This window comes from Amphiura filiformis, chromosome 1 (genome assembly GCF_039555335.1).
Source record: "Amphiura filiformis chromosome 1, Afil_fr2py, whole genome shotgun sequence".
NCBI lineage: Eukaryota > Metazoa > Echinodermata > Ophiuroidea > Amphilepidida > Amphiuridae > Amphiura > Amphiura filiformis.
This window is the reverse complement of record NC_092628.1, coordinates 56,459,781-56,472,187: the sequence shown is the minus strand read 5'-3', so window position 1 is coordinate 56,472,187 and position 12,407 is coordinate 56,459,781. Positions and strand designations below refer to the sequence as shown.

The 12,407-nt window shown below is 37.9% G+C and overlaps 1 protein-coding gene across 1 annotated transcript; it reads left to right on the top strand.

Annotated features, from left to right (window-relative positions):
• Window positions 1-7,911: 7,911 nt before the first annotated feature.
• On the top strand, window positions 7,912-11,951 carry LOC140168293 (uncharacterized). The gene is given in 5 exon segments (XM_072191652.1): window positions 7,912-8,031; window positions 8,228-8,377; window positions 9,327-9,487; window positions 9,916-10,161; window positions 10,163-11,951. Coding segments are annotated over 5 exon segments (1,482 nt in total). The 3' UTR covers window positions 10,968-11,951.
• The last annotated feature ends 456 nt before the right edge of the window (window positions 11,952-12,407 follow it).

Here is a 12,407-nt window from a genome sequence, read left to right as displayed (position 1 = left end):
ATTCCAGTGCCAGGTGGCTCATCTGTAGTGGAATCTTTTGACAAGTTGTTCAAGTCATTCTTTGTGTTTGGGCTTCTATGAAAACAAAGTTTATCATCCATAATGAATCATGTGCAGTGGCTCATGTATCACTTCAGATCTTTTGGGATGATTTTATTAATACATATAGTACTGGTAGACACATAAAAACTACAGCACGCATGGTTCACTATACCCTACCATATTTTTTTCATAAAGAAATCTTGCATTAGGCACCAGAGACAAATTTGTTCGATCTTTGGATCAAATAGGTACAAATAACTATTTTATCCCAATTAACAATAGTCAATTAATTGATTTCATAAATAATAAGGATCGACCAAACATCGATGGTCGATCAAAAGATCGAAATTTGTTTCTATACCCTTACTAATTCAATACAATTGAATACAAAATAACTCAATTGAAAGAGAACTCACTCAGCTCTCATTTGCTTTTATAATTATCAAATTTTACCAATTTGATCCTTTGATATTGACATTTAAGTATAGATTATTCTGGGACATTCTTTATGTAAAGTTGCAATTTATGCAAAGTATGTAAAGTTGCAAGTCTTTCATGTTACTACCTCAAACAATTGCTCAAACAATTGGACATTAAAACATGTAGAGGCCTATAAAGGCAGTAAAGTTACAATTAGAACCAGGAATATGAGTAGTCTTTCATCTTTTTAGCTTTAGTGTTGACCAATTATTTTCCAGAGTGTGCTGGGAATGTGTATGCAAAGAAATAATGTGCTTTACATTTTATTTTACATAATTATTCCATTATGCTGAATAATGATAACTGAGTACCAAATCCAGTTAGGAAGTATCCAGTTGGAGTAATCTCAATAATAAAGGAAATAAGAAACACTGAAATGTCTGTTACTTTTTTCTTCAAAATTGAACATGCATCCATACTAAGGGTTGGCTTTTAATCCACTTGTAACTTTGCCCTTGTTAAGGGTTAATGAACCATTTTCCTTGTTAAGGGTGCTTTTCTGAAGTGCATTCACAATGTATGCTTACAACTTTTATATATGAGTGCCCCCTTGAATTTCGAGAGAAGATTCAAGAATGGGTTGAAAAATTATGGCTTGGTTATGGCAAAATACGGCAGGAACCAGAAGAAAAACTGCCTACCTAAATGCTTTCAACATACAAGTGATTTGATATCACTCACAACAGATGCCAACAAGAAAGATGGTAAGATAAACCAGATGTAGCCCACAGATAAGGCATGTTTGATACCTCTAATTTCTTACATGTTGTACTCTGAGAATCCATCCATCTCTGAGAAGGGTTATTTCACAAACTGGGAACATAACAAAACATTACTACAAGACTGAGTGAAACAAAATGTTAATTTAATTTTTTTATTAAGCTATGTAGGCAGGAGAGGTCTGCAAGAAATATATGAAGGACTTATTGGTCATATATTTGTTTTAATCATTAACAAATTAATAGGACTTTGTCCAGTTTCCAAACTACAAAACTGCGGATGTGAAGCACCAAAAATGAAACACAGCTGTTGTCTACCACATAGCCAAGGACATGGTGCCATAATACACTGTCAAGAAACCTGGCTTCAAAAATCTGGTACAAGTCTTGGACCCTTGTTATGCAATGCCTTCATAAAAAAAATAGTGAATTGAAATCTCATAAGTATTAAGAGCTGAAGGCTACAGTTGTTGGACCAAACTTAAAGGAAGCAGAGTTTTTCTCATCTGGAGTTCGCACACAATGGAATAGTATATGGGTGTGATGGCACATGACGGCAACTGGAAAATGACCCAATACAAACTGCAAGCAGTTTAAGCAATAGAAGGAAGGAGAGAAGGAGTAATAAGGATAAGCATAGGGAGAGAAAGTGGTGGCAGCAACCAAGTGTGGGCTCATCTTGCAGTTCGTCAGGTCATCGATATAGTAGTAAGTGGCATACGAAGGAAGACTGAAAACAGGAAGCATATGGTGAGAGCTCATCCTGTGAAGAGTCAGTCTATAGGGCCTACGTGTAGATTAGGCAAAAAAAGGGTTGTCTCAAAGCTTGCACACGCGTTTGTAAAATGGCCCAATTTGAAGAAAAAGAAATGCAGATTTTTTTTTTTTCCCGCAAAAAATTCGGTGAAAATCAGATTTTTTTTTTTTAAATACCATAAAAATTCCAAGTCGGGAATTAAAAAAAAAAATCACATTTGGCATTTGTTTTCAAACGGCTCCTGAGCTTTGAGACAAACCTTTTTTTTTTTTGGCCTTAGAGTAACTCGCAATTGCTCAGTCAGGGCCAGTCAGTGGTTCTTAATTTTATAAATTAGTATCAAATAGGCCTATGAATTTACCAGGAACAAAGGGGTGCATAATTATTAGATCTTAAGTCCTTTTTTCATTGCAAAGCAGTGAAATTAAATAAGGCCTACATGAAATCAAATTCCTAATCTCTCCTAACCCCAACTAATGTAAAATTCTCTAATACTGTAGGTCTAAACATGATAATTATTCAGTTTTAAATCTCATTTTACATGTGTCATATTATTTTAGGTGGCTGATAAAACAATACCTGCAGAGGTAGTAACCATAGATATTAGAAATGGCATGTACGTTGGTTATAGTGGTGACATATAGGCTAGATACAATTCAGAATCACTGCAATATCAGGCAACCCATCAAACTTTTCGCCAGGCAACTGGTTAGGTTTCTTTAAAGTGTTTCCTATCCCGAGAGAACGCTATGTATCCTATATTACACACCTCTAGGATAGCAGGGTTCTAGACTGGCCCTACGATATTTACGATGTTAATCCGAAGCTGAAATGGCCATGGTATGGCTACTGTCAAATATGGCAGGAGTTTGAAAAGCAAGAGTACACCTCAGTGCTTTAAGACACTGGCAGATAGAATTCCTGTTCAGAGGGATCACAAGGAATATCAAGGTATGTGAATGAAATTCTCATGCATTTAACGCTTCATTATATATAAGGTTAAATCTAATTATCAATATTTAGTATATACTGTGTAGGTCAATTGGAACTAACATCATAATATCTGGTATTATTTCGCGACTGAAAGCCCTGGAAACTGAAATGAAACATCTTCGCTGTCTCCATCAATTTAGACAGCATACATGTAGATCTCCATCATATACAGGACCAACATATCTTGCTCATCAAATATCAGGACATGTAGGGGTTCAACATCAAGAATGGTTATGGGTTTATCATCCACGATGACACCAAGAAAGAAGTGTTTGTACATTGGCGCGGTATCACCAGGAACAACCCTGCGAAAGTTCAAGCAAGTGTAAGCAATGGTGAAGTGGTTGAATTTAACATTGTGATATTCCAGGACGAACTCCTGAAGCTATATCAACATCACTGGAACTGGAGGCAAATGCATTCGTGGAAGTTGTTATGCTATGGACAGACCAGATCATAGTGTACAGCATCAACCTGCATGGGTGAGTTCTCATACGCAAATAGATTTAGATGCGAGCCATGTAATTACCGAACTTAAACTTGATGCTAGTAACAACTCCACTTTGGACATATTGGACAGTGATTCATCCGCTGACTCTGAACCTGGTCTACTTGTATATAACTCTGATGACTTTCCATGTGATACTGATGTAAGTGATCAAACATCTGAACATTCTATCCCTGGTGACTTGCCACCATGTGATGATATTGCCCCCCAAGTTGTCATTTTACCTGAAGAATTACCTCGTGAAGAACCATCATCTGATAGTGACTCTGAACTGATCCACCCAACAGCTATTAACCATGTTGAAATGGCAGCAAATTGCTGTAAGTGAAAATGAAAGTTCAAATATGTCTAAAGCGTGGGACAAACTGAGCAATTTGAATATTGATTGTTGCGACCAGTTACTGAACAGGAAGTTTAGTTTTCTTACACTTTGTCAACTTATATATCACACCATGCTCCATCCTAAGAAATCCTGGAATTGCTTTTGTGTATGTCCCAACATCTACAAGACATTGGATCATCATCACCACCTTCAAGATCTCATCTTTCCATTTCTGACAGTACTTAGGAAGTACCATGCTTTTAGTTCCTGTGGATATGTAGTCATCAACTCTTACCCCTCATATCGCAGCTTATATTCTGATGACCCTGTCATCCTTACATCGTACTCGGACTCTGAAATTGCCAACACAACTAGCACAAATGCAAGTTGAATGCTATTAAACTTTCAGGGTAATAACATGGAACAATAGACATTCACTTGATGAATTATGTCATCTCTCCTACATTAGCAAAGGACAACCTGCATTGCCAGCTACCTCAATGGAAGAATGGCACCACTTACAAGAAGGGGACCCACTCATCAAGAGAATTATTGACATGAAGATAAGTGGCAAATGCTTACCTTCAAGGGATGAGTCTCCCGACTTCAAGTGCTTCATGAGACAATGGGACAGATTCCAGTTTCACCATGATGTTCTCCATCGGGTGAGGAAAGTTGATGGCAAGAATATGTATCAGCTTGTTGTTCCTTCTTCTCATCACAACCAAGCACTCTGTGGTGTTCATGATGATGCTGGTCACTTTGGCCGTGAACGCACTCTGGAGCTGGCTCGTCAATGCTTTTATTGGCCTGGAATGTTCCATGATGTGACCAGCAGGATTAAGATATGTGGTCATTGCATTCGTCGCAAAGCACCAACACAACAGCATGTAGCTCCGTTGACTCCCATATTGACTACTGCGCCCTTAGAACTTGTCAGCATGGATTACCTGACCTTGGAACTGTCCAATGGCGGCATCGAAAACATATCGGTAATCACAGATCACTTCACCAAATATGCCGTGGCATGCAGTTCCAACCAAGAACCAGACTGCGCAGACTACTGCCAAAGCTCTGTGGGATAACTTCTTAGTCCATTTTGGGTTTCCACCCAGATTACACTCAGACCAAGGCTGAAATTTTGAGAGTGAAGTCATTGCTGACCTATAAAAAACAGTGGCTAAAACAAAACAATGACAACCAGTCAAGCAACTGCAAAAATGAGAGCAAGCTGGATTAGAGAAAACTCTGATGTCACCATACCAACAATGCTGGAGGAGTACCCTCACCTATTGCTTTTAGATGGAAAATATATAAGTTTTCCATTAAGTATATGGCAAAAATTTATTTTGGGTTTTAATTTTCTGGGATTCCCAAACATATTTGGTCATGACCCAGACTTGTCTGATTTCAATTATAGAACTGTTCACTTCATTGTGAGAGTAAAATTATAGACTGTGAAGAGATGACATTGAAGTGGACATGTGGGGATTTCGAGGGGGGAGGTCGTAACTTTCAGTCTACTTTATTCTCTGAACTCTGTAACTTGTTAGATATTGACAAAACTAGAACTACCCCATACAGACCCCAGTCTGACGGTGTGGTGGAAAGATTTAACCGCGAAAACGCTGCACATGAACTCACCAGATTGAGTAGTGCACAGTGACAAGCTTAAGACCTTACCCCTCAAGTATGCTGAATGATACTACCAACCAAACAAACTTATGCCAAGGGATACCCTTGATCAGTTGGAACTCCAAACATTGAATGATAGAAGACTACACAGTTTGCTCAAAAACGTGCCGAATCTGATAGGTATTCAGAATGGTTTCCACACAATATGTGGACCCACAATATGACCCTTAGACAGTGCAATAAGTATCAGGTCCCCAGAACCAAAACAAAAAGATATGGGAACAGCTCAATACCCTATCTCACTTAACTAGTGCATCTCATTATGTTCATATTCAGCTGGTGTGTTTTAACTGTGATTTCATGACAGCATTTTTATCTTGATGTATTCAATTTGTCTCTTATAATTTGGCTGGTCCAATTTATGTGCAATATTTTGTTATGTTATTTATTAATTACTTACTGCTTTATAAAATTAAATTCTTTAGAGCATCTGTGGTGTGTGTGGAAGTGTGTATATATGGAGGGCTGATAGTTTGCGGATGTACAGCTTATACTTCAGAGGACTGTGATTTGAAAACACACCAAACGTCTGAGGACCAAACTGACTTCCGATGTCCAATACACATGTCCTCGGACGTAATTTTGCTTGATGGGGGTTTCATGGGCGATACATTAATATGAGCAATTTCTAGTGATGTCCGCGAATGGTCGGTCAAACAAAGTTTTCTGTGTATTATAGTTACACAGTTTCATTGAGATTGCCCGACTGAGGACGGGCGAAACTAGTGGAGCGCCATCAGTGTGTGTGACGGAGAGTTTTAATACTGGGATCCGATCCCTTTAGGAGTCGTGTTGTTACCAAAGTAACAGGGGGACCAGTGTAATTCGCATGCAGATATTTTACGTTGAATTGAGCGGAGTAAGCATGTCGACGGTAATATCGTGACCTCGCAGGCTCGCAGTCGTGAAGTCAGAGAAGAAGCTCATATTTTTACGGTAATAAATTTAATACAATAATTATATTTAATACGCCTTTACAGACCATTCTCTAATTGTATCGATTAGCAACAAAATGTACGACAAATGAGTAGGCTACTTTTTCGACTGTGATGGTTCAAGAATTGTGCAACCTTGTCCTTGCAGGGCAACCTGAGGCCTTGTGCATATCGATTTATGCATGTATGTGATATCCTTTGCATCTGTTTTTTCTGCGTGAGTAAGCTGTAAATTTTATTGATAAAGGTGATACAAATGAAGAGAGAGTTGAAATCCAGGAAAATGAAGAAAGAGTTGAAATCCAGGATAAGGATGCCCAGGAAAGTGAAGAAAGAGTTGAAATCCAGGATAAGGATACCCAGGAAAATGAAATGAGAGTTGAAATCCAGGATAAAGATGTCCAGGAAAGTGAAGAAAGAGTTGAAATCCAGGATATTTTGTTGCTATAACATGTATACAATGAGGGCCTGCTTGAAAAGCAGTGCTTGTCACTGAAGCAGTATTACCCTCAATAAAGAAAGAATAAATAAATAAATAAATAAATAAATAAGGATGGCCAGGAAAGTCAAGAAAGAGTTCAAATCTGGGATAAGGATGCCCAGGAAAGTGAGGAAAGAGTTGAAATCCAGGATACGGATGCCCAGGAAAGTGAAGAAAGAGTTAAAACCCAGGATAAGGATGCCCAGGAAAGTGAAGAAAGAGTTAAAATCCAGGATAGAGATGCCCAGGAAAATAACAGAAGAGTTGAAGTCATGAATAAGGATGCCCAGGAAAATGAAGAAAGAGTTGAAATCCAGGATCAGGATACCCAGGAAAATGAAGGAAAGTGAAAAAAAGAGTTGAAATCTTTTCATTGCATTTGTCAAGAGCACCGGCACGGTAACTTTCATTTTACCTACAAGTTCTAGCCTCCATAAAACACACAAAAACTTTTGTTCTTATAGAGACAGCGCTTTCTTGCAGAGGATATCTTCTGCCCCACCTGCTCTCTTTATATATTTCTTGATAGTCTTAAACGAGTCCGAAATCATGCGGGATACTGAAATGAAGGATATCTATGTAACGAAAGTTATGAAGTCTCAGACTACTAAGAAGGGGGAAAAGAAGCGAAGTAATAGAGTGTACAACAGAAGAAATAGCTGCCCATTTTGTGGGCATTTAGTAGCGAACTTTTTTGCCAACACATTTTTGGTACCCAGCATGAGAAGGAACCTGGTGTTTGCCAGATACGGTCGTTAGTGGATAGGAAAGAAAGGAAGAGACTAATCCGACTACTTCGGAACAAAGGCAATCAGCAGCATAATCTGAAAGTGATAGAGGAGAAGAAAGGACAGATGTTACTATCTAGGAGGAGCAACACTAAAGACTTCAGTAGTAAAGATTATGGACCCTGTCCAACTTGCTTTGAGTGGCTGAGAACCAGCATTATTGCACAGATGTTGTCCTGCTGAGAGCAAAAATGTTACATACAACAAGAGGAGGTTTGCTTACTCAGAGCAACATTCTGGCAGGAAGAATTACAGGAAATCCAAGTCAGTGTTTACTAAAGGAGGTGTATCCAATCATGCTCAGTGACAATGTAGGCACCATTGCAAGAAAGGACCCACTTATTCTCCACTTGCACGGAATCGCCATATTGAAACGAAAGCGAGGCGCTCCCCTCACGATTATTGGTGCTCCATCGTAAAACGAGATCGCCTTCTTTGCCATCGTGCTTCGTTGGTCCCGATTTCTTTTGGTTTCCGGACACTTCCCGTTGTATTGAATAGCCTTAGCCAATATCGACCGGGCATTGTTGTGTACCGAAATGTCAAAATGACTCACGAAATTCGAAGGATTTATCGTTTCATACCTTCCCAAAAGATAAAACAAGGGAGCAGCAGTGGATAGTCAAAATAAGAAGAGACCCTGGACCTAACTTTGAGGTAAATAGTTGTTATTTTCATGGTGAATTCGATGTGAAAACACTTTTTTTTTTTCGTGGTGTTGTACGTGTACACGGAATGGATGATTTACGATATTCATGATTGTAAACATGTAAACAATGATGAATATCGAATGTTTCGTCCTTATTTCCCGGGCCTTATTTCTTTGATTTCAAATTAAAATAAATATATTTTGTAGTACATGGATATGTTGTTAATCATGTTGAAACAATACGTTCGGTTTAGTTTCAATAAAAAACCTCGATTTCATCACACTCGCTCGGCCCAGTCTTCATGACTTACTAATTTAGTAATTACTCATCATGCTCACAGTCACATAACAAGTCTTAGCTTGATCGAAATATCCGTCGCAAATTGTGCCGCTGATAACCGGCGGATTTGGCGATGGAACGCTGGAGCATCTAGATTCAGTTGCACGTTTCGTCTCGGAATTTCGAACACACTTTTTTCTTTCAGAGCATTTAATTTTGTTCCAAAAAGTGTTCCGATTGTCCTTCTGTATGTAATTGGTCAAACCTTTATAGTTTTCGGAACGTGAATGTGCCGGCAAAGTGGTTTCCTGGAGGTATTTTTCCGTCTTTGAAGTGCCGCGATCGGGTTTGTTTACGGAAGTTCACATTTGAGCTCTGTTGCTTTGTACATGGGGCACGTACGTGTGCATGCACTTTTGCAACCGGATTTTGAATACAAGTACACTGCGTTCTATCCTCAAATACATCGAAGCTATCGGTTCTGGATTTGTGGATAGATATTTCGATCAAGTCTTAGCCCGAGTGTAACGCGAGCAAGCATGGATGTATAAAAGTTTACCACAAGTCATGTATATTATAAATTATGATCGAAAATCAGTGCCGTACCGTACGATAACCAGGATAAATGTAATTTTGAAATTAATTGTCTTGTGCATGTTGTTTATACATCATTACAGATAACCAAGAAGACAGTTGTTTGTTCTGCGCATTTCAAGCCTGAAGACATCAAGAAGACTTTGACTGGGATGAGAGTTCTGAAACCTGGTGCTGTGCCGTCAGTGTTCAGTTGGACACCAACAAAAGCACCGCGCAGAATTTTGCAAAGAACACCTGTTAAGTAAGTATTATGAATAATTTTTAAAAAAAATGGAAATTCAGATTATTAAAAAAGAAACAAAATGTATTTTTACTTTAAAATTGCAAGCAAAGAAAGTCACATTTTTGAGGCTTTGTTTACACATTTTGGGCGTATTTTGGCAATAGGGGGGGGAATATGCCAGGGTTGTGTGATTTAAATCACGGTGATTTAAATCAGCGATTTAAATCTCGATTTAAATAATAAAAATTTTGATTTAAGTAAGATTTTTTTGATTTAAATCAATGATTTTTTTTAAAAAAAAAAAAAAAATCACCAACCCTGGAATATGCAGATCGACCCCATGTACTTGAGAAAGCAGCCGGCCCGCCGTAGAACAGATTTGATTTGATTTTTTTTTTGTAGCCTAACAATATTTTTTTTTCTTTTCAACTTCTTTCTTTATACACATTGCCATCAAGCAGACCTCCGTCAAACCAGGAAAATGCAGATATCATCGGTCTTTCTTGCCGTGAAGAAACACTTGCCAAACTGCCAGAACATTATTACGAGGCTAGACCTCCATCGGCTGAGAATCAATTAGAGGCAGCACAGAAGAGGATTCAAGAGTTGGAAGCCATGGTAGACCAGCAACGGCGACCAGAAAGACATTTTTTAGAGCGCTTCAGTAACAACACAGACAAGATAAAATTTTACACGGACCCAAGTGCAAAGGAATAATCGCGGTGAAGCATCAACAATGAGTAGTGTTTTTCAGTGTGCTCTCCCCATGATTGATCAATTGTTTTTATTTTTGAATAAGATCAAGGTTGGGTCTTTCGATGTTGACTTGGGGGACAAGTTTGGTGTCTCGGCATCTACAGTGAGTAGAATTACAACAACATGGGCAAACTTTTTATATGTCATTCTAGGTAGCGTTCCACTGTGGCCAACCAGAGAACTTGTTGATAAGAACATGCCAGAGGTTTTTCAACAATTTCTTAAAACTCGGGTTATATTAGATTGCACAGAACTGTTTGTTCAGGCCCCATCTAGTTTAAACCTGAACTCTGAACTATATTCGCACTACAAAGGCAATAATACTTTCAAGTGTTTAGTGGGTATTTCGCCGGGAGGACTAGTGACGTTTGTGAGTAACCTTTATGCTGGTGGGATTTCAGATAAAGAAATCACGATACGATCAGGGATATTGGAGTTGCTAGAGCCTGGTGACCAAGTCATGGTGGACAAAGGTTTTACAATAGAGGATTTATTGACACCACTTGGATGCAGCTTAGTTATTCCCCCTTTCCTAACAGCCAATAGAAAGCAATTCACCAAAGAAGAAACGGAACAGACGCAGACCATCGCCCGTCTTCGTGTCCATGTTGAACGTGCCATACGAAGAGTGAAGGAGTACCACTTGTTTGACAGAACTTTGGCCATCAACCTTGCTGGTTCTGTGAATCAGCTGTGGACAATTTGTTGTATTTTAACCAATTTCCAGGGACCATTATTTTAAGGACATTTACTTTTTGAGCTATAAACAGGACTAATGTTGTGTACAACAAAGAGTTTCATCGCAAAACACAAAAAGTCAGTTTGACATTTTTTGAGATATGGTCGAAAGTATCCCAAATTTTCATATTTTCTTCATATTTTAGCAGCTCAATTTACACGCATATATATCAAATTGGTAAAAATGGATATCATTTTGCGATGAATCTCTCCATATTTTGGTTCAGGTAGCATCTTGGTAAAAATGGGATGAAAAAACAGGAATAAATTACTTGGTGAAAAAAATTCATTTATTCACATTTCAAAACCAATTGTTTTAATTTTTACTTAGCACAAGTTAGCAGTAATCACACCAGGACTTAATTATCATGACAATTCATCTTGGCATTGATGTGAGCAGAATTAGTTATTTATTATTAAAACTGATACAAAGATGCCAGCAAGTTGTGCATTTTATTGTACGATAATTGATGTCCAAGTTTCCTCTTTTTGGACTTGATGACATCTTTGCACATGTAATTGCAAAAAACAAGAGTAAAGATAAAGAACATTAATAACAACATGGATTTTGTAAGGTAGTAAATTGTTCTTATTGATAATTGTTTTTATTGATGTTTTTAACTTGTTCTGTCTGTACATGTGAAAAATATATTTTATGATAAATTTAGCTAAACTTGGTACTGCACCAGTTTCGGCTGTAATGCTAACCTTGTAATCTTGTAAAAAACAAACTTGATAAGACAAGTTATCAAGGAAAGCATTTACAATGAAAGTTGATGCAGAACAAAGTTTATTTTACATACATGTAGTAACCTCTGGATGGACGGAAATTGTAGTTGCTGAAAGATTGAATATGAAATGTAGCAATGATAATCAAATCTGAAAATATTTCTAATCACAATAGTGTGTAAAACCATTGAAGGTGGTTGGCCTGGAAAAAGTGGGTAACAGGGGAACCTCGTTCCGGAAATTTAGGTCACTCCCCGAAATTTTTAAAAAACAAAAAAAAAACATTTTTTTTTTTTTTAATAGTTTTGTAACTTGGGTAAAATTCTGACATTGTAATGTAAATTTATTTTGTTTTTGTTAGAGCATGTACAATATACTTTTTGTTTGGTGTAGCTCTGCAAAGTGTTTTTCATGCCCAGTTAACATGGTAAAAATCATGCTAAAATACGGAAAATGTTGCCGCAAATTGATGTTGTTTTTTCAACAATTTCTGCTTCTGAGGGGGGGGGGCATATCCACCCTCGGACACCCCCGGCAATGCTAACATGTCGCGTTTGCTGGGCGGAAATTTATAGCCCGCTCCCAGGAAATTTACATTTTTTAAATTTAAATAAATTAAAGACCCTTCAAGAGCTTCAATGGTCACACTAGCCTTAATTTGCAGCAACTTAATATTTCAAATTGCAACTTTGCAAGTTGCCAATGTAATAAAAAC